The 24,134-nt window shown below is 37.4% G+C and overlaps 1 protein-coding gene across 1 annotated transcript; it reads right to left on the bottom strand.

Annotated features, from left to right (window-relative positions):
* Positions 1-1,990: 1,990 nt before the first annotated feature.
* On the bottom strand, positions 1,991-12,538 carry LOC124302502 (uncharacterized). The gene is made up of 6 exons (XM_046758743.1): positions 11,715-12,538; positions 10,551-10,756; positions 8,175-8,310; positions 6,722-6,855; positions 4,220-4,523; positions 1,991-3,790 (listed from the first exon to the last, which is right to left on the bottom strand). Exons 1-6 carry the CDS (start codon positions 11,791-11,793, stop codon positions 3,714-3,716), a joined length of 936 nt encoding a protein of 311 aa, XP_046614699.1. The 5' UTR covers positions 11,794-12,538; the 3' UTR covers positions 1,991-3,713.
* Between the last annotated feature and the right edge of the window lie 11,596 nt (positions 12,539-24,134).

A 24,134-nucleotide genomic window follows, 5' to 3' on the forward strand; every position in this document is an offset into this window, starting at 1 on the left:
AATCGATTTGAATGAGCAAAACAATGAGGATGCACTGACGGAAATTTTTAGTTTCGATTACCGCTCGGTCCTTAACTACTTTCATTTTTTACCGCTATCGAAAAATATAGTTCTAGGTAGAAAATGAAAATTAGTTTTCTAGCTGATACCGGAAAGTCTGGTATCCGTTGCTATTCTTTCTCATTACGATCGCTGTTGCTATATTTTCTTGCAACTGTTGCGAAAATTTAATGCTCGTGCAAGAATAAATTGACGTTAAAGCCTTGTTTAAACAAAAAAGTATAGTAAACCTCGGAAACTGATTTTGCGTTGCAATAACCAAAAAAGGATCGACGATAGCGCAAAATCGTTACGCGTGCCTCGTTTTTCGTAATTCCAACAATATTCAAACAGTTTTCTCAACGATACCTGTTTTACTCAATTTTTCTAGTTACCGTAACAGTTGAAATTTTTCTCTGTGTGACTATTTCGATGCGTAAAAACAGATATATGTCTAGACGATTTTAATCACTATGTACAATAGTTGCGCCTTGCTAACTGTATGTAAAACGGGCCAACTAATTGATGTAAGATGCATCTCGTGTAATTAAAAAAAATCTTCAACGATACATTTTGGCATGAGGATAATAAAAACATTATATTTTACGTACGTAATCGTATATGTATATTGAATTAATAATTCAGTTAGTCGATTAATTTTAATTTTAATAATAATAATGACAATAATAATAATAACAATAATAATAATAATAATAACAACAACAACAACAACAACAACTCTGTAAATTATGTACATATTTACAATTGCGACGACGTCGTTTTTTTTTTTCCCCACCGAATTCACCCTTTCATTATACATACGTCATATATTATGATAAATAAGTTCCATTCCACGCCCGACCTATTTTCATCGTTCACATTCATACGTAGTACATACATACATTCGTAATAACATACATATATATTTAAAACTCCAGCGTACTTCATCAGCATTCACCTCGACGCTTTTAACATGTATTATATATTTCTACGGAAAAAATAATACTGACGTAATTTCCGAACGAGGATTTTCCGCTTCGTCTGCATGTATAACATTGTACAATACCCGTAGTTTATGAAGTACAGAGGGCGTGGATTTTTGCAAAAAATTTTGTTGTTTTCCTTCACGTACTTGCAGCTCAGAGTGAGAACGATAACAGTAGTAATTGTAATTTAATTGGTACGGAGATGATAACAGTTATTAGCGATGAAAATCCTCATTCCGCTGTGAAAGTTTTTCTCAATATATACTCTTAACACACCGTTAGGATATAACTTAACATATTTTCTAAATATGATAGCCTAAAGTACGGAGTCAGATCACCGTTCAATTATATATTTCTACCTCCAGTGTAACGTTATATTATATGATTAATAATTCATAACGAATGTAAAGTTTGAGAAGGAACAAAAGTATCACCCTTGTAATGACAATTATTACAAACTCAGCGGAGGATTCGACATTTTAATAAAAGAAATTTCAATATACATTGTAACATTATGTATTAACTAAAATAATCTATTACATACTATATATATAGCTTCAAACTTTATCGCAAATGTGTATATGTATAAACTGTAACGCAGATGTAGGTATAAAGATATTTACTTATGTATGTATGCACATACATACGTAACGTAACTTCGTTTCGGTATAAAGTCGGGAACAAACGACGTTTGGATTTTTATACAGTAAAGGTATGTGTAAGAAAAGAATGAGTGCAGGCAAATTGGCATGTACAACGCAAATTGTAATAAGGAAGAAAATTGAGCCATGTAATTTTATCGCTGTAATGGGACGCTATTAAAACAAGAAGAAAAAACTTTAAATGAGTTCAGCTGTTTCGTGCGAAATCGATAATACAACGGTCTAGTATTATTATCCACAAGATGGCGAGATGGATATTTTCTAGATTTTCACTTTGACAAAATCACATTAACCGTTTTCTAATCTTTTTTTTTGTTTTTTTGTTTTTTAATTCTTTTGATTATCTTCAAACAATACGACAGTCAATCAATCTACCGAACAATTGGCAATAATTTTTGCAACGACTTTTCGTAATTTTTTTTATTTACAATTGCAGAAAACCTTTCGCGTTGCGGTAATAGAAATTGTTCTGAAAACGCGGGAAGTCTTGCGGGAATCAAAAAATTGGATTCAGGCTTTAGAAAGTTGTTTGTTTGTTATTTTATTTATTTTTTTTTTCTCGTTTTTCTTTCTTATACCAAACAAAAAATTATGACATGACAATTTCCTCTCACGTATTTGTTGGGTATAACATGTTGGTGGAATTGAGCTCGTTAGCCGTTTATAGTAATACTAGATAATGATACAGGTAACGATATAATAACGATAATAACAACAAACCGAATCAATAAATAATTATACCGCGGCTCGCGATTCGAATTTCACTGCAATTTCGGACGAGGCATCATATCCGCTCGTTTCGTGAACATATTCCGCGATGTGCAAAATATTACCTTACACGTATATCGCATAATGTGATGCATGGAATATAAAACCCATCGACACTTGACCTCGGACGACGTTACATGGGACGGTCGATACGTAAAGTGTACGTTTATAGGTGTATAGGTCTCAACGTGTCTCTCACTTCGAAGTTATCGTATTATCCCAATTTCCTTGACTTTCGTCGTTTTTTTAAATAAATTATCTTCCCACTTCTCTCCATCTCTCTCTCTTCCTCTCTCTCTCTCTCTCTGTTTATGTAAAGCGAGGAAACGCGTATAATTGCCTGTGTATATTATACTTTAAATAGATATTACAAGTAATAATATGTATACGGCGTTATACAAATTTATGTACAAAATATTGAACTATATTTTACACGTATATATCGTACGTATGTTAAATTCTTATCGAATATTTATTTATTGTTATTATTATTATTACTATTGTTGTTGTTATTGTTATTATTCTTGTTATGATTGCATTCGAAGATTCCTAATAGCCTATATAAAATTGTAAAGCGTCGAGCGAAATTTCAAGCTGATTAGGTATTCAAATTCTAGTGTCTCTTTGTGTGTGTGTGTGTGTGTGTGTGTGTGTGTGTGTTCGTGTGTGTGTGTGTGTGCGCGCGGTCTTTCTCTTTCTCTTTTTTCCTTTGAGCTTATTGCAGAATATTTTATGCATATCAATATACGATATGTATAATGCTCGTATAAACATAATACATATACACGTTTTCTATATATCTACGTAATATATAGTTATATTACATATACATATATTTTTATGTATTATATTAATACAGAAGTTTCAAGCTTCGATCTTTATTTTTATTTTTTTACAGGCTTAAAATAAGCCCACGAACCTTCGTGAGGGGATCGCATCGAAGATGTTTATATTTCTGTGTATATATAGGTACATAATAACACAGTTTAAAAGTATGTATTGATAATTTTTATATATCTATACATTATGTTAAATAATGGTGTACCTATATTTATATATACATATACATATACATATATATACATATATATATATATATAAATGTGTATCTGCACTCATAGATTATACTTACGTGATTTATATATTAACGATTATTTGTGATTCACTTTGACATGTATTTATTATACATATTATATTTATGTATCATATCTCCGGCACGATGTTGTACGTATAACGGAAGTACGTGCAGCGGTAAATATTATCGTGTCAAAAAGATCGCCGCCAGTGCTGGCAATAGAAATGACAACCAGTCCGCAACGAATTCACCGCTGGAACCTGGACATTTAAAAATTAAAAAAAAAATCGTTAGTACGCGAAGAAGAAAAAAAAAAATAAACAAAAAACTACGTCACCGATCAAAGTACGAATTAGTAAGGGAAGGAAAAAAAAACCATCATTCTCTTTCTCGAAAATTAATAATTAGTTCGTAATTTTTTTATTTTTCATTATCACACCGTTACTGTAATTATTATATACTTTTATTCCTAGGGGTGAAAAATTTAAAGACGGTGAAGAAAAACTGCTGGAGTAGAAGAAAGAAAAAAAAAAGAGAAAAAATTTGTCCAAAGAAAATATTTCGAAGGATTACTTTTACGGGGAACATGGTTCTTGTCGCCGGACCATCACTTATCTTTTATCCCCATAAATATTCGTGGAAAAGTCGAAGAAAAAAAAAAAAAGAAAAGAAAAGAAAAAGGCACTCACCGTGGGCGAGATCGTTGCGGGTGTGACTCTGCGCCCGAGTTTCCCTACTTTCGGGGGCTTTTAGGGCGTTGTTGCGATCATCGGGGTCAGAATGTCCCGGTGCAGGTACGCCGACGCCCTTAACGCTTTCCTCCTTACTCTGCAAATATACCGTCGCGATTGTGGCCAGACACTTGAGATTCATGTCGCCACGCTTCAGGTGTTTCGGCGTTACGTGAAACTGCAGACCCAACATCGCCGTTTCCAATCCCCTATCATCGACGCCCGTGATGTGAGGAGGACCTTTCAAATACTTCGCGTCCGCCTGTGGAAATAGTTTATTGTATTACTAGTACGGAAAGTGGGTGATTTCTGATGAGCGCGAAGTTTGCTGCGATCGGACCAATACGCGAGTAAGGTAAGTGCACCGGTTATTGACACGCTTAGACCTAATTGATGACCCCTGTATTTTACAAAATTATAAATTTATGCCCCAAATTGTCAATTTCTCGATGACTAAAACCAGTTGCTGGAATGTTGGATACTCTAAATTTTTTTTTTTTTGTTGGTTATTCTACAATTAAGGATCAAACAGATACAACCAAAAAAGGTCAAGAATTGGGATAGGGTCAATAACTGGTACACTTACCTACGCGAATCGCACGAGTCAGATATCATCAGGCTTAAGTTTGTAACGTTATTGTAACGATGCATTTCTAGAAAAAGTCGTTATTTGGCTACTTTAGGATTATCTGAAATTTAGCACATCAAAGTTAATACAGCGTCGACAAATTCAGATTTCGTAAATTCAATTTATGTATTCAGTTAAATATATAAACGAAGGTACGAAATATTAATTTTTTTATTGCAACGTTTCGATACGTTAACGTTACTAACTTCAGTCTCGTCATATATCGCTCATCCGCAAGCGCGACACACGCTATTTTCTCCAATGCCTGTGAAGAAGAGTTCGATTTGCGAAGCAACGCAGATGCCACTGACAGCGAGTCAAATTGAGGTTAGGTAATTTGCGCTCATTGACGCGGCGCGTAAAATGAAGTTATTCGGAAGTGCGCATGCGCCAAAGAAGGCCTTGGTGTGTAAAATTGAGCACTTCGGTTGTGCGCATGCGCCCACGCCGTTTTACCCCACGGTTCGGAAATAAAACTTTCGAAGCAGGTTTTGGAAAAAAAAAATTTTTATCGTGGAAAAACGGGACGAAAAAGGGAACAAAAACACGAAACAACGAGGTTAAGATTATATTGTACGTATTCCATGATATTGGAAACCATGTATACATCATCATATCCATGCGGATATCCATTTTTTACGATATTTCAATTGTCAAATCAAATCACCCGAAGATGAATCTAAACAATTTGTCCGTTTGAACATAAATCGCTCCGAAAAAAATCCTGCAGGATTACATCGATTTCGAAAACAATTTGAAATCATTTCGATTCGTTGTTCCCCTCGTACGATGGCTGAAAAGTATATTTTTCACGACTTTATCCCCCTTTTCCATCCATTCGTCCATCACTTTAATCATGAGGCAAACGGTTCCTTCCATCTGGGTTAACGCGTGAATACGGAACAGCGATAATCGTTATTATATCGAATTTGCGCATAACACTTAGCGAACTTCATTCGCAGCAGGTGTTGCCCGATTTTAGGCACTATTATATACCTATATGTACACTGTTTCAAGGCGCCGTCGCATTCATTATAGTTCCGTTAGTTGTTCTCATGATACGCTTCGTTTACGTCTCGCGCTCATTGCACGATTATTTACGCCATAGAATAATGAAATTATCCCTAGTCGAAATTTTAGAACTCAGGCATAACGAATCAAATTTATGTCTCACTTATTACACCCTTCCGATCCTCGCAGCTTAGTTTGACTCAACAGAGCCGCGAAGTTCTAAGAATTCTAGATCGAAATTCAACCTCGAGATCCTCGCATGTCTCGATCACACTCACAATCATTCCAACTTCGAATTAGCCAAATTCCAGAAAAACAACCTCACTGATTAACTGAGGTCTAAGCCAGGAATATCGCAACTGAGACTTCTGAGGAACAAATGAGTCCCAATTTTTTTTTAATCTCGATAGAACCTCAAACATCGGAATTGGGACTTGAGCGTAATTTTGAGGTTAGATTGACATATTTTTTTTAAATCCAAATTTCCGTATCCAAGAAGGTTTCACTAGATAACACTGGAAAACGTCGATATTTTCCCCTAAGGTCCAAACGAGGTCCAAACTTTCGTCTTTGGTTACTGACCTATAATAATATTATAAGTAACTCGCGATTGTAAACTTTAAGTATTTATTATACGAGGATAAAATATAAAATTGTAAGAAAAAATGCCCAATTTTTCGAGGCATTAATTCCTTTCCAAAATTCGTGAAACCCTTCACGCGAGACACTTCCATATTACAGGAATGTATTATATATCAGGCATCAGCTGCAGTAGGTACAGCAACTCATAGTATATATAAGATAATTGTTACGACACTTACGGGTTCTCCGTTTATGAACCAAGTCAGCATGGCTGCAGGTTTCGATGGGGCAGAAGTGCAGTTGAGCCTGACCGTGTCTCCAACCTGATAACGTGAACGACCTCCGGATATGTGGGGTCCTTTACTCGGCAGAACTGTTCAATTGTCCGTGCAAAACGGATGTGGAAAAAAAAAAGTTGAAAAAAAAATAAAGGAAACAGAACAAAGAGAACGGTATTAAGCGTTTGTAATCGTACAGCAAATAGCGAATCCGTAACTTTGGTTCACGCGGGCGATAATAATTTTCCCACGAAATGGAGTGATGAGTGAAATATATGTATCGTGTATGGGTACAGATAATTATCAATTTGATTATATTTCAGCAGGTGAAAATCGCAATTTTTGCAAATTTTTTTTATACACATTTTTATTAAAAAGAAATAAAGAGAAAAAAAATACGCTATTTTCAATACAACGAACGATGAATTAAGTGTGTAAAATTTGTCGTTTTGATGTTAATAAAGTGCATAAATGCCTTAATATTCCGGCTAACTTGTTTTCGATCCGAAACAAAATGCGAGTTCAATTCTATACCAATTATGTGACAATGACTGGCGATGCAATTGACGTGACGAAATTGGTTACATTGTCGCAAAATTCGTATAAAATCGACGTCGCATCTTATTGCGGACCGAAAACAAGTTTGCCGGAAGGTTAAAGCATTTACGCGTTTTACCGTACAGTAATGTTCATTACTAGGCTTCGAGTGACTCGGTATTTTTTTTTTTTTTGAATCAAAACTGAATCGAGTTTTCTTTGTACATAAATTTTACGTGTCTATGATCAACGTATCGTTTGTTTCTCCCGTGACTGGCGTCGCTAGTCATAGACACATGAAATTTGATTAGAAAGGAAACTCGTTGCAGTTTTAATTTCAGAAAAATAGTTAGCCACTGGAAACCTGTAAACGAATATAACTGTACCTACATACAGAGTTATGCATATAAAAAGGCGAATATATTATTATCATACGCATGATGTGAATAGTTTTAAACGGAAAAATTTAATCTGGTATGAATTATACGAGAGAAGACTTTTATTCCCCGTTATCCTCATTTGCCTCCCCTTCCTTTCATTTACAAAGGGAAAATAGACGGGGCCACGCTGCAGTAAAACTGGTGTAATAAAATTGCCTTATTGAAAAATTCATTTCTAACACACCGGCAGTGTAACAGTTCCTCAAAAAATATCACTGCAGGTTATTCGAGCCCCATTCCCCCCCGTAAATCGTAAAGACACCTAAGTCAATTTGACAAATGTTACGCGAATTTTTTGCCTCTTTTATTTTTCGCTCCTCGGAATATTATGAAAAAAGCTAGTAGAATTTTTTTTTAAATGCCCAAGATTGGAAATTCCAGATATATGTATGTAAATTATACATATTATACGCGAATCGCTTATTGTTGTCACTCACCTACGACCACCATGTCCGCGTGATCTGATACAGTTTGAAAGGACGGGGCTTCGGCGGAAACTTCGCAGCGATATCGTCCAGTGCTCGACAAATCCACGTTGCGTAAAACGAGCGATTTTTCCGTAGAGTTTGCGATCTGGTCAAATTATAAAAAATATATAAATATGTACATATATTATAATTCGAAATATAATCGTATTTAAAAAAAATATGCAGCATTTTTTGTACAACGAATATATTTCGCATACAATTAAAGGCTTCGCAGTGCTTAGGCCAGGTAATTTTAGGGGAAAATACGGGAGGTGTTCCCATATTTTTCAGTTTTAGTACCTGTTTGCACCACAAAAAAAAAAAAAAATGTTCATATTACAGAAAAAAAATCCCACGCAGATATAAAAGTTTTCAAATTTGAATTTGATATACATTGAAACTTTCGATGTTTTTTAATTTTTATTTTTTTTTTATTTTTTCATAACCTTGAATGTGCTGAAAAAATTAATTCAACGCTTGAGTACAATGTTCATGTTTTCAACTGAATGTCGGAACAACGTAATTTGGGATGAGCAAACGTATTTCGTAGATAACGATACTGAATTAAATAGTAAAAATGATGGTTTTGTGAAATATAAGGGTGTTTTGAAATTCAGTGTATTCTTTGTTTGTTCCTATGGGAATTTCGGAGTATAAAAATTGTTCCCAACCATGGAATTGATTTTTTCAGTCCATTATAATTTATGACAAAAAAGTAACTGACTGGCAAAAATAGAGTGGTTTTAGGGGGAAATTCGCTTCTTTAGGGGAAACCTTCAGTTTTAGAGTCCTTATAGAGGAATATAAAAAAATATGGTATTTTTAGGGAAATAGCGGACCCAGTCAATGTAGCCTGCAATTAAAATCCGGTGAAATAATTATTGTATATTCGATGAATAGGACGTGAGTTATATTTATGATTGAAAAAATGTGCACAGGTATTTTTTTTCTCCCTCTTTTTTTTTATAATGAATACATTTTACATCACCGCTCTGCAATTTTTCCATTTTTTATGCTTTCGTTCATCCTTTTCTATTATCTGCCTGCAGTGCTTACAACAATAGATAATATAAAGTATTGTAATGGTTGTGGAATAAAAGTTAAACAAAGAACAGTAAAACGAATAAGAAAAAAAAAAGAACGCCGCAGGTTGCGGAGCGCTGTAATTGATGCGGGTTAACGCATGTAGACCGGAAATGAACGATGCGGAGCGATTAGTTCAGCTTTTTCTATCAAATTGAATGAATGCACGCTGCATGGTTGCATGTGCAATGGACGTTACGTGCATGTGCACATTATAGCCATACGTATAATTTATATATATATACAAAATGACATATAATGTATATAACGATTCATTAGCGGGAGAGAAAATGTATTTCCGTTTCGATGATAAGAATTTTCAATAAGATACTGCTATACTGTAATAATACTCATCAAATTGTATGATTTGCACAAAGAATAAGTTGATGAGACAAATATCAATAGTTTTTTTTTTTTTATTCTGCCATTCCGTTATGAAACGGTATAAATTTTTCATCGGGCGATCTTTATGGTGCAGAAAATAGGCCCGAAACATTAAAATCGGATCGAAAACACCGGAGTTCAATCATTTTGAACGTTCTATAATTACATTGTAGAATTTCTTGAGTTAATTGTCGCGATATTTTAAAGTTCTGTTGTTCGAATTCGCTCGGAATAATTTCTGTCGCATGGTTAAAATATCTTTTTATTCCTGCTTATTCACTTTTAAAATTTTTCAACGGGAAAATTTTCTCTTACCCTCCCAAGACGAAATTTTAAAATTCATTGGAAGCTTTAAAAAATTTTGAGGTTTGCTAGGTTTCAAACTGAGAATTAATCCCGATTCCGATGTTTGAGGTTCTAATGAGAAAATAAAAAATTGGAACTTGGGGTTCAAACGATTTCTAAAATTTCCCATTTATTTTTGATGAAAGGTATTGTCATTTGGCCAGCCAAACTCGTTGAGAAAATTCTAGATGCTTGACCAGTGTGGGCAAAAATTATTGAGAAAAAAATTCCGTAACATTTCCAGATTTTCCAGGAGCTAAAATCTAATTTCCCCTGAAATTTTTTCAGTTCTATTAATTAATTGAAATTCAATTCGAATCGAAGAAAAATATAATGTTCAAAAAAGTAAGTTTAAGCCGATTTGTTTCCTAGAGGAAAAACAAGTAAATTTGATATGACAAAAAATCATTCCTATTTATATCTTCAGTTTTTTCTACGTCCAAATTAGAAAATCCCCTGACAAATCCAAGTTTTTCAAGTGTGTGACCACTTCCCTGACAAAATGCGAAACGAAAATCGGAAATGCGAACTCACGTCTACGGAGACGCCGGAAAGCTCGAAGACCTGGACAGGCGGAGTCTCGCCTGGAACGTATCGGTAAAATTCGTTGCCATCCTTGTACCATTTCACAGAGTACAAGAATTCTCGATCGAGATTGAAATTGCACTGAAGGGTGACGGTCTGATTGAAAACCACGTGCTCCGGTATCTGCAGCGCCGTCATCCTGAGCGCTCCGATTTCTGAAAGAAAAATAGGAAATCATCCAAAGCTTGAAAATCCTTGACACGCGGGATCGAGGCGAAAGAGAAGTGAAAAATCGGCAAGAAATAAATCCCGCTTTTCGTTAGCCGGTTTTTATCCAATAACGATAATCGCACGATTAGAACACAACGAAATTCGCCTGTCCATTTGTGTTACATCGCCTTTTCCCGGATTAGAAAACACCGATTCGTCGCGGCCGATAATCGGAAGCCAAATCGCGGTTCGAGTAGATTAACTTATCAATATTTCATCGCGGTTCGGTGTATCGTACATTCGCTTCTGAAAATATCAAACACAATATTTAATTATGTACCTGAAATTTTGTGAAAAAAATATTTCACCGATCTTTATAACACGTAGTTTCAAACGACCCGTGCCCTCAAATTTTTCATGGATCTGTTACACTAATCCCTAGAATATTTGACGAATCGTCTTGAGGAAATTAATTTCTCTCACCGGTTTATTTTTTTTTATCACCATTTCCTTTATCGCGTTTGCTGAAATTCGAAACCGTATAAAGCGATCAAATGCCTTTGTATAACACAAAACTTTGAACAATCCCTGATAATTATTGCACATCGGATTTGAAAACTGCCATCTTTCCGCAACGACTTTCGAAAAATTATTGATCAGCCCCATGGCTGAGGTGGAAAAAAAAAAAGCTAGAGGAATAAATAAAGCTAAATTCCAACATCGTCGACTCGTTTTTAATCGTCGCACGTCTGAACGGTTAGCTTAATAATAATTTCCACACGGTAATTGGGTCTTGACTATTAAAGTTCGTCTTTGTTTCGTCAACTTTCGCTTTCAGACAACAACGAAAATTCCGTAATTCGCGAAATTCATAAAAGAGCGAAAAATCGTAAAAAGAAAAAAAAAATAGAACACGAACATTCATCGAAGAGGTTAAAAGGTGGGCACATAAAGAGCATTAACCTGGCGCAACGAGGATCAGCAAAAGCGTGACGAGGATCAGAGTGACGTAAGCGAGGCAAGTAAACCGGGCTGACATCATACTCGAAGATTTAATATCCCCCTTCAATGACGTTGTCTATATGTATACGTATACGTACACAATGTATATCATACATATATGTATCAGTAAATTCGAATCACAGGGTAAGCAATCATCGGCATCATGACGTCGCCGAGACCGATCCCACGACACATTTCACGTAACGAAAAAATAAAAACACCACCCGCGCCTCATCGATCGGAGTCTGCAAAGTAGACGCACGTATATTACATCTCGAAATCAGACACCATGAACTCAACGGTCTTATCCGGTATATTTAACTTAAAATTCACCGGTTTTTCCTCCTCACCGACAATTTGTCAATCGATCAAAAAAATCGTCACAATTCGTTTCACAATCGGATTTACACATTTTTTCTTCGTTTCTTTTTCTTTATTATTTTCTTTATTACAACATCGGGGAAACCCGAATACCAAGATAGAAAATCAACCGGGCGACATATCGATCACGCGGATTTCCGAAACGTTAAAACTAAATCCACAAATCTACGGATCGTTGAACAACGTTTCAAAAATTTCTCGCCTGGTGATACGGCGAGAACAATAACAGACAAAAAAAAACAAAAACACACCACAACGGTCAGTTTAGCGGCTGGTTAAAAACGACGCGATTTCAACGCCGCGGTAAACACGCCGACGGATCCCGTCGTCCTACGGGTACTGCGGCACACGGGCCCTGAAACTACGTCGACGTTGGGCAATGCTGCGCGACGTTCCGTCGGCCGACGTCGGTAACGGAGTAGCACGACGGGGGGGGGGGGGGGGGGGGGGGGGGCAGGGGGTCGAAACGGCTCCTGCGCGGCTGGACATTCCCGTCAACGATCGCGCGCGCCGGGCAAAGAAAGCCCCGAATTGCTCGGCAACGCGCATGTCCGGCCCGGGTCGGAGCTTGCGCAGTTTCAACCCCCGCGCCCGCCTGGGTAGCTTTGAGCTTTCGCCCCACCATACCCGATTTCGGAACCTCTCGCCCGTTCCCGGCCGTTCCCCGCCGACCACCGGAATCGACGATTTCTGCATACGCCGTTTTTTCACGCGACTCTGACTGCGACTGCACTTGTTCCGTGCAGCTTGAAGCACGGAAAGTGGAACTGACATGTTTACGTTGGTAAGGAACGCGATGTATGTATGTATGGATGTATAGATGTACCTATATGGTGGATCGATTCGTCGAAGATTCGGAATTGATGTTTTCTTTTTTTATGAATTATGAAATTTTTGTCGTTTTCTAGTGGGGTTGAAATGGTTGGATTTAGACAAATTTGATCAGGTAATCGGATTCAGGGTATCGACGTGTGTCGGATTTTTAAAAACGTAGAAATCTAATTTACAGATTTTCGAAACGTGGAAGTGCTGGAATTTCTGTATTTTTTTTTTTTTTATTTATTTTTTTTTTCTACGCGGGAAGGAGGAAAATGTAGAGAAATCAGGTAACAACGTTTTTAATGATGGGAAAATCTTTTTTTTTACGGAATTTCAAAGTTTAGAAGAAAGACAGAATTATGTGTCACTATTTTTTCTGCGTATTTCCCATTTTCACATCATATATTTTCAACAATTTACCATTTTACATGTACGCATATTGTATTTCGACTCCGCTATTCATATCGAAATTCCACGAGATTCGCAGTCTCCAAAAATTCGTTATTGCGAACCTTCTATTGTATTTTGACCCTCACCCTCTGCTCTCGTTAAAACTGTCACCAATGTTTGTTCTCTTTTTTTTAACTCTTCAGCCTGCTCGATTGAATTTTTCAATTTTTCATGCCTGGTTCGGTTAACACTATCGTTTTTCATACAATCCCTAAACCCGTGTGAACGATCTAATTTCCAATGGTACGTGAATTTGAAATTTATTCCCTTACTTTTTATTTTCTTCCGCTTCTTTTTCCCAATCGATTTTCAGTCCGTATTAAAAATAAAAAAAAAAATAAAAAAAAAAACAACAATCGAATGACAAAAATTTGAATTCAGAGAAAACAGACACACGAATAATTCAGACAAATACGAGAAAAGAACGAATCTATGAAGGAATCTATAAAAGTGGACTAATACAGACGGATGAGATCCTGATATAATAGATTATAGTCAGGATTGAAAGCTTTATGGTCGAGCTTGCGTGGGCATCCCTTATACGTATATAACTACACGCCTACACGGGTAGACCCAACAATTTCCCGAGAAGCGTTCCGCGGTATCTCGCGAAGGTCCAACCTACGTACGTAGGTATGTATAGACCCACATCCACCTTGTTGTTCGCTCCTTGCGGTGCTTTCGTTACACAATATACGTATAAGCTCTGTATATACCGATACAATGCATACCCATGTACGTATACATCCGTATCCGTAAAACTTAATCTACTCGCGCGTTGTATAACTTCCGGTTTCAGGTACTTAAGCCTCTACCTGTATATTTCTCTGGGCAGAAATTGTTTCCGGGAAAGTGGCTTTGTAGGGGCACGATTCGAACATAGAAAAATAACCGGGACGGAATTTTATTGACTCAATTTTTACATCCAACTGCACTTTTTTTCGCACTATTTGTGAAATATTATTACAGAAGATTCACTTCAAAGAAATTGTGTGATCGCGCACCGTGCTTTTGGGAACGATCTAATTTCACGTATAAATTTTTACTCATATTTTATACCCGTAGCCGTTTTATTTCAGTATTTATATATATAAGGGTATATATCCGTAAATATGGACCTATATATCTATTAACGGTATTAACAGCCCGTCGATAACACGTATATTTAATAGCCGCTATACCGGTATCCTATAACGCCTGAATACGGACAAGTTCCCGGGATAAAGAACGTACGTGTATGTAATGTAATAATACATTAGAGCTATATACCCATATAATACACATGGGAGGATGCGAGAGGAGAAAAAGTCGTTGTCGGTAATTTTTTTATTATTCTTTTTTCCACTTCTGTCGATCCACTTTTATAATTCTGTTTTTTTTTCCGTGCGTTTTGTTTTCCCCGCACATGTCACTTTTTCGACATTACACTAGCTCCAAAGTTGCGTCAAGTTGCATACGACAGATTTTTTGTCTATGTGCAAAAGAAGAATTATAGCTGTGTTCGAAGAGCTGTAAAAAAAAAAAAAAAAACAAAATTGCACGTGATATATGGAGTGAATCAATTCACGTAAAAATACTACCTGTATTTAACGTATTTATAAACAGGCGGATTAATACAGCCTGGCGTAGCGTTCATAAATAACCGTTTTACAACAAAAACATGTTTGCGCCAAGGTGTAACACATCATGTACAGGTTATAATTTTCTTGTGTAATTTTTCATGTTAGAATATACCTGTACCAAATACAGAGACGCTGCTTCGACCGATAATATATCCGAGATAGAGTTAAGGGAACGGGGGTGAAGTGTTAAGAAGCCGGGCTTGTCGAGAAGGAATTTTTAATAACGAGCTTTCGTCAAGCCGGCTCACCATTTACATATGTATAAGTATAAACTAATCACTATCAGAAATGTTTCGGAATCTCATCATTTTTAAACTCTGCGCAACAGTTTTTCAGAATCATTGATGCTAATTGTATATTGAGCGGGTATAAAACTGAAGTAAATGACATCAAAGAAATGCAATTTTGTTACATTGTTGCAGAGTAACGAGAGAAATTAAATTACAAAATTCCCATACCTCATTTCCTCGGAATTCTCTGACATATTTTCACAATTGATACCTAATTATCATGCTTCAATAATGTAAGGTAAATTCTACAGAATCGTGTGGTAATATTATAAATCAGATGTGTTACATCGAAGTTAAAATCGGACAATTATTCTTTCCATTTAAAACGAATTATTATTTGACTTTTCGTTAATCGCTATCAATAAAATCTAAACAATTTTCTCCAATATAAGAGAAATATCTTTCCACAATTTACCCTAATTTTTCAGCGTCCAAAAATTATCTGTTTTGCCGGTTCTCTCGCCACCCTCAGCAATCATAGTTCGGAATGTTACAATAAATTCTGATAATAATAGTTGTAGGAAATGCAAAAAACAATTTTTCCAAATAACTATTCAGTGTCCAAATCTTATGAATATTATCGATATCGAAGTTTCTGGTAAGCATAAAAAAAACCGCATTCGTCTATTTGTTTTATTTATTTTTTTTTTTTCTTCGTAAAAATATAGTAACAAAAACCGGTTAAAGGTGTAATAAAGTTGGAGCACCGAGGTGCTGGAGTAAAAAATCTGGCGGCCTTGGGGATGAAAAGCGGGCGAGGAAAGAGGCTCGTAGAGGCTAAAGGATCCGCACATACGCACGTAGGGCGGGATCAGCGAGGCGCACACGAAGAAGCCCATTGAAATTGAAGGCAGCCTGCGGAGCGAGCGAGGAAGAAACGGGCAGAGAGCACCGACGTACATACACATGCCCTGAGCATAATAGGCGGTGTGTGGAGTGAGTGAAGCGACCATTTCGATCGATCTTCGCAGCTTGCACTACTAATAAATAGCTGCCGGGGCGACGAGGGGGACGCGTGCGCGATAAGGATGTGTAAGGACGCTGCACGTACGGCCTCGAGGGCTCGGAGCGCCGCAGGACTCCTTCCTCCACGCCCTTGAAAGAGAGGAGCGCGAGGATGAGCCGAGTCTCTGCGTTGGAAGAAAAAAAAAATCCTATTTCGCATGTGTCTGACGCAGGGAAACACGGAATCATTAAGTTCGTATTTTTTTTTTTTTTTTCATGAAGGTAACACGGCACGTTGTGTTACCAGTGCGGAAAGTAGGCCGTTTCCGATGAGTGTGAACCCGCTGTAACCCCGTGAGTCGGGTATCGCCCATCCGCACGTGTGACACACGATATTTTCTTCAATACCGGCAAGGGGAAGAAAACAAAGGAATTTTCTTGAAAAATATAATATACCTAGTGTATTGTGTTGCTAGTGCGGAAAATTGGCAATTTATAATATGCATGAAGTTTACTGGAAATATAATGAGCCGAAGACAGAGAGGCTAATTATAAAGATAGACTTTAAAGACTGAGTTGACCCTCTAGACAGTTGTCTGTGTTCTATGGTCGTCTTCGTTACAGCTATCGAGACGTCATCGATAAAAGGCTAAAAGAGACGCTATGCTAATTGTATCAGTTTCTGCTTCTTGTTATATCGTAATAGATAAATCTAAAAGGCTAAAGTGTGCCATAAAACAAATCCTGTCCCATAATTCATCTCTGCGACAAAGTTTGCCGCACGAGCCAAGGCGAGCGCTGTAACAACGCGAGTCAAATATCGTCCATCGGCACGTGTGACATACGCTATTTTCTCCAAAACCTGTGAACGAAAGTTCGATTTCAGAAGCAGCGGAGCGGTGCGTAAAATTGAGTTATACGAAAGTGCACGTGCGCCGAAGAAAGCTCTGGTGAGTAATATTGAGCACTTCAGTTACGCGCATGCGCCTACGTCGTTTTACCGCATTGCTTGGAAATGGGGAATTTTACGCACGCTCGACCGAATTTAAAAATCGAACTTTTCGAGCTGGTTGTGAAAAAAATCATTTTTTATATATACCTGACGCGACAGACACAGAATAATTTGGGACGTATTTTTTGTTTTTACTTTGAAAAAAAGACGACTGCGAGTGTCACAAGGAATTAAATTTCACTGATTTCGTGATTTTTAGATATACAGCTAACCTGGGTGACATCATATTGTTATACTTTCAAGACTGCTGTATTTTCATCAATTTCTGTTCAATTAATCGCTAAGAGAAACTATATGACCTGATTATTTTTGGTTTCTCTGCTTAGTACGCATGTAACATTTTTTCATGCCGAGTCTTAATACGACCCGGCTATGATGCACCCTGCAACGCTGGATCCCCCTTCATCCCCTGCAGGGTGGAAAGCCATGCACACATCGGAGCCCCAATTAATTCCTCAAACTCCGCTGCGGTGCCGTGATCTGCACCCCGGAAAACCCGCAATCCACCCTCCTAAACAGAAAGATCTTCATGGGTAAAGACCATTACTGAAGATTACCAAAAAGAACTTTGAGTAATTCACCGAAATAACTTTCTAGGCGTGATACTGTTACAAGTTGTACAGTTGAAAATCAATACTTTTTATTCGGCATTTCATTTCTACAAGATGTTCACGCATCGAGTGTTTAACAAATTGCTGCATTCCTAATTGTAAGTTCGGTATTTCCCTAATCATAAACGATAGCTTGGATGTGGATTTCTTGTTTCAAAAGATTTCAAAACGCTGATAAATCCAGTAATAACCAGAAAATTCGTATCAACAATTATGATTACACTGAATAGTTACTTGTGTCAAATTATCTATCTGCAATTTGGGCAAAATTTGAACCGCACCTAGTATCGTAACAATATACATTTTGCTAGAATTTTCTACTACAAACAATGCCAACTAAAATTTTTCTCATTGCCCGCAGCCATGGGATGTTCTTTTTAAAAGCAAGCGTATAAAAAGCGCGGAGGTAATGGTGCAGTGTCCTACATAACCGACTGGCTTACGGGACCACGACGTTAATTGAGTCGGCGGCGGTAGGAAATCCTTTTACCGTCAAGCTTCAAGAGACTTGTTGAGATTCACCGCTCGGTGTGAATTTTCGTTCCGGGCTGCACCCTCCATGCATCTGTAAATGCAATTCTCCGCACCCCGAGGTGACGTGTTTGCTGACTTCTCCTCCTCCTCGTCATCCTCTTGTGATGACGACGTTTGATTACGCCGGAGATCGCGCATTCGCCAACTGGATCATCGCCTGTTAGACAAGCAACGCAGGTCGGCTGACCGTGTTTGTACAGGGTGATTCAGGCGTGGTGGTAAAGTTTCCTGTAACGTCGACTGAGTCCGCGTTCCTATTTTCGTCGTCATTATTGTTATTCAACTTCTTCTTTTTCTTCTTCGAAAACTTAGGGCCGGTATTACAGGTAATGGTGTTTGAGTTACCGGAACGAGAGTTCAGATGGCCAATCGGAGAAACTGTCGCGTAACTACGTGCAACCAGGCGGATCGACGTTTTGCAATCACTTCAAAACTGCTCCAGCTGCACTTCAGTCGTATGATTGAAATGTTACTAGAAAAATTTCACCTATCCATGGATATTTCTGACCAAGCCAAGAAAGACTGATTTCTTTGTTTCAAAATTATGGGCACATGTTGTACTTGTGAAACATTCAAACACCATCGAGTTAGATATAACCATGAATTTAGAAATCTGGGTAACAAGAATTGGAAGAAATACGATCAGCCGTGGCTATCAATCGAATTTGGACAAAAATTTATATTTATTAATATAATCGTTTACTTCCCTTTTTTACCTTGCTTAGAATGATATTGGATAGCTTTGAGATCGAATAAAATTCGAAGTGACAAAATGCCGTTTTCAGGTACTCGAGGTATTGCTTTTTTGCCACGCATACCTGTCTCGCGATTATTCGAACGAATCTACTTTGCAAGGAATATACAATTCCTGGAGACACGTGACTTATGGATGAAATAGAGACAAAAAAAACAAAGACCGCGTATCGTCTGTGCGCACGACACAAAATATCGCCACCCGTGCCGATATGCATTATACATACCTCGAGCTAAGACTCGTAAAGAATTTCGTGAACGCTGCAGTTCACTTGCAAGAAAAATGGAAGATCTACGACGGTAGATTATCTCAAAGCCATAGACGATATGGCGAAGGTCTCGCAAGAATTTCGTTACCCACTTAAAACCCTAAGTGCATGGTTGACAGGAACCCGAAATCCATATTTTGAGTAACGATACGGTGCTACAGATAATTGTGCAGGTGAAAGGCAATTCCAGACTGGTGCGAAAAATGCTAGAAAAAGTTGACGAGATAGAAAGAATTCGGTATTAACGGCTCGCCTGTAAAAAAAAAAAAAAACAAAAAAAGAAAAAAGAAAGAGAGAAACGGAATAAAACGTTAAAACTTAACGCAACAAAGTAAAATTTGATGAGATTAGCTCGCGGTGGAACGATCAAAGAAGTAAACCCGGTAATTCGATTCAGTTTTAAATATTAATACGTCAAAACCGATGAACAATTAAATATTCAAGGGACGTTTTGCTGGGACAGGATTAAAAAGGTTGATTGTCTGCATTTGACCTGTCTCTGAAGAATAGCTTATCGTTAATTGATGAATTTTTAATCGCGCCAGTCTGACACCAGTGCGAAAGAAAAAAGAAAAGGTGACGAGGAACGAGCGATAAAAAATTTGTCTTCGTATTTTGTTGTTGTTGTTTTTTTTTTTTTTTTTCATTTTGTAAAATTACCACAGCACGAATATCGTATTAAAAAAAAAAAAGAAAAAAACAGAAAGTAAGCATCGCGTGTGCGTTAGATGGAAATAATTTTTCCCTTCGTAAAACTTTAGAAGCGTCTATATGTATATATATGTATATTATATGTATACCTATGTAATGATGTTCAAGGAATAATAATGCAGCTTGTGGAAGGTATATGGTATATAATAGTATAAATGCAGGAAAGACCCTGCCGACGGTGATGGTGGGCGAACGATCAAAGGAAAGGGCGTTTCTCATTACTCATTGGATACACGAGTGATGAAGAAGAGCTCGGGGCGATTCGTAGAAGTCGATTTTGAGATGTCGGAGAATCGACGATACACAATACGCCAACCCCCTACTACCACCTTTTATTCGAATGACGGAACAACAAAACGCGTGCAACGGCAGCGGCAGCGACAACAACAACAACAACAACAACAGCAGCAGCAGCAGAAGTAGAAAGAGGGAAAATATTTGCCTTCACGCAACGCGTGTACTTTGAGACACTGCAGTATCTCCTTACTTATTTCACGTCCCAAGATACACATGTTATAGAGCGATATATATGCGGCATTGTACTATCGGCCCACTGACGCGGTATTTTCTTACAACGCATACCTGCAGCCAACTCTCCAAATATTTCATCGCAATTTTACAGACTCGCGAGACACTCGCAGCTACTGCATCGCGTTGTACGACGGGTTTCGTTGGAAAAAAATTTCATGAAAGACTGACAGAAATTTCACTCTTTTTGAGATATGGAAAGGTTCGTGCTTCGGATATATGTCTGTTTGAAAAAAAAAAATTTTTGTTCTTTGGATACAACTCTATTAGACGCGCACAAAATTCCAGTGTATTTATTAGATGAACACAAGATCGTTTGATTTAGTGATAATTCAACCTCGTAACGCAAGTTTTTGATTGAAATATTATCCCATCTTGATGAAAGATTAATACTTGTCGAAGCTAAGGTTTGATTGGTAATTTAAGGGGAGAGGTGCAGCTTGGACGGTCTAATATCATACCTGTATTTAGGATATTTTTTTTTAAAGAAAATGAAAACACTTGGAGCGATTTGAGTTTCAGGGCTTTGTTATTTATCGTTTCAAGAATATTTTTAATTTATTTTCATTGAAATCGACAACAATATTGCGGCATGACGCGTATAGGTAGCAAACGACTCCGAACTCGAGGGGTTTTGCGGTGGTGCTTCTCCCGACGTCACTGTTCAATTTGTAACGGATAGAAGAAAATTTAGAGTTAAGAATACAGTTTTCGGGTTCGATCTCGTGGCCAAAATGTAAAAAAAAAAAATGTTTCTTCAAATATATACAAATATGATCAAAAAATTTTTAAGAAAATTTCTGTACACAAAAGTTGGGGCTGAAATTCAAAAACCTAGCTACGAACTCGAATCGATAAACAGGTTTTAAAGATTGTGTCAAAATTTCAAGTAGATCGGATAAAAATTGACCGAGGAATCTGTGCGACCGGCTTGAAAACGTAATCGTTCGCTACTTGTATGCGCCATTCTGCCATTTTCTTGTTAATTTCGAAGAATATTTTTTTAAATATAAACTATAAATAATAAATCAAGAACCTCATAAAAAGAGGTATGATTTTATACCGTCCAATATCCCCCCTTAAACACGACAAAGTAAGAAATTCTTTTTGCCACGGGAACGTCGAGCGCTAGCGACATCTGTTAGCAACTTTCTGTACGATTTATCAATAAACCCGCTGAATCTTGATATTTTTTTTTGTGCGCTCATGTGTAATAAGAAATTTGCAAATTAGTTTTCAATCGCAGAATTTTGTAAAAACGTCGATTAATTACAACATCCTATTATTTTCCATGCGAGCAGTGGACAGCATAATAAAATGAAATTTTACGAACCGAGTGTCGTATATTTGAAGGTGTTGAAGTATGTGGGCGGCGTTCGGAGCGAATGGGTAAATAAACTGAAACCTCCAAGTAGGAGTATCAGTGCGGCGGGAGGGGATAGGAACTGTAGGTATAGGAAAAACTGGGAGATCAGACACAGAGTCTCAACATCGCACACACGTTCTCAATTAATCTAATCGGTTGACCCGGTTCTAAGGAACAATAGAAAAGACTTCTGACAAACTGGTATACATATACTATATATATATATATATATATATATATATATACGTTTAAGATGTCGGTATAAGGAGGAGACGGTGGTGTTCAGGATGCCGGAGTAAATTCACGTTCAAAGGATGAATTTGAGACGGGTTCGTCGAGATGGTCGGTGGGCGAAGGGCGGGGGGAGGGGTAAAGTAATTGGGACCTTCAATTTATACGCCCCAGTAATGGAAATAGTTGACAAAGAGAGAAGAGACCTCGACTCGATCTTTTTGTTTATTTATTTTTTTTAATTCCTTATAGGTACAGCGAGAGACAGTTTTTTTTCCTTCTTTACTTCCATCCTTCATCCTCGATACTCCTTCTACATTTAACAAGGGGCCGATTCTTCGTTTAATCCTATTTTTCATACGCGTTAATGTTGCTTAATTTTCTTCCATGATCTGACATCGTAAGTTCATACTCATTATACGTGTATGTATATTTAATATACGATCGATATCGAATCGAGGATATGTATCCTCGTATGCCAACCTTACCGCACCATCGTAAGTGCAACGGGAATAGCATCCTACTGTCGTAAATTCGGGTTTGTAACCTATTAAATTTAACTTTATACCTGACGTATAATCAACGTTAACCCCCCTCGCTGCACTCTGTGTATATTTTGCCTGCATCAGGGGCAAAAGGCGCGACCTTACAGCCCGAGTTATACACAACTTATACAGTTATACCTGTTTGTATATTATTACAAACGGTAAATGTGTGCCCGCGTGTTTCTAAACGATGATGGGGGCGCAGGAGGGGGAGGTTTTTTAGTATTAGCCACGCATTTACATACATATATATATATATATATATATGCACACACGGACACAACACCGTGATGGCGGATAGTTTACGTCGACTTGGCGGGACGATCACGACTCGTGCACATGGATGCAGAGTTTGGGGGCGGTTGGCAATGCTGTCTGTTTTATGCCTATCTAAACATCTGGAATGTTTCGGTATACGCGGGAGAGTTTACCCGGATCTCGTGTATATAACCGGTGGCGTTATATACCCTGCACCTATACCTATATCATACCCGTAACCCCCCCACCCGTCTTTTACGCCGGTTTTATTTATTTAAAACCCATTCAGAAGTTCCTGTATTTTACATACGCGTATGTATAACAGTTGTATAGAGGTGTAACACAGAAGGCATGGCGGAGAGGAGAGGAGACTCTGGGTACTTATAGTCGAGCTACAACTCTGTAAACAGAGGCTAACGTGTATAACACACTACCGTTTCACACATACACACGCACGCACATGCAAGATTTTACAGCTGAATATTCTGTGTTTAATTTGATTCAAGTATTTTTATACATTGTAATCCACCACAGCTTCACCTGTAATCTACAGTTCGCGAAATCTACAATCCCACTAAATACAGCTGGATGATAAATTGGAACGAATTTTTAATCTTTGAAACTGTAACTGTGTGTAAGTTCGAGAACCTTTTATCGCCTCAAGTCTGCTGTAATTAATTAATTTGTTCATTCCTTCATTCACTGACGACAAGAAATATTATTGTATACATATACTCACGACGGTTGATTTTGTCGTACCTACCGCGTTGAAAACTCAAGACGTTTGAAATTTTATATTTTCCGAACAGAAATCTTGAACAAATGCGAATGGTAAAAAAGTAAAGAAAGACAAATAAAAATTCCTCAGACGTACAAATCTAGGGTGCATTTCCGTTTTGTTTCACAAAAATAATTTCCCCTGCGTTTTTCGGTTTGGTTTGATAAAATCAAAATGGAAACAAAAAATAATAACAATAATAGTAAGAAAAACGTAAGAAGCTATTATAGGTAGACGGAATTTATGGCATTGTGCATATCTGCATCAGTGTGTGTATG

Source organism: Neodiprion virginianus, chromosome 4, assembly GCF_021901495.1.
Source record: "Neodiprion virginianus isolate iyNeoVirg1 chromosome 4, iyNeoVirg1.1, whole genome shotgun sequence".
Taxonomy (NCBI): Eukaryota; Metazoa; Arthropoda; class Insecta; order Hymenoptera; family Diprionidae; genus Neodiprion; species Neodiprion virginianus.

Coding starts and splice junctions, on each gene's coding strand:
- LOC124302502 (XM_046758743.1), bottom strand. CDS start 11,793: ATGATGTCAGCCCGGTTTACTTGCCTCGCTTACGTCACTCTGATCCTC. Junction 6,856..8,174: donor CGCGGACATGGTGGTCGTAG/GTGAGTGACAAC, acceptor ACAATTGAACAG/TTCTGCCGAGTAAAGGACCC. Junction 3,791..4,219: donor CCGCAACGATCTCGCCCACG/GTGAGTGCCTTT, acceptor TTAAATGTCCAG/GTTCCAGCGGTGAATTCGTT.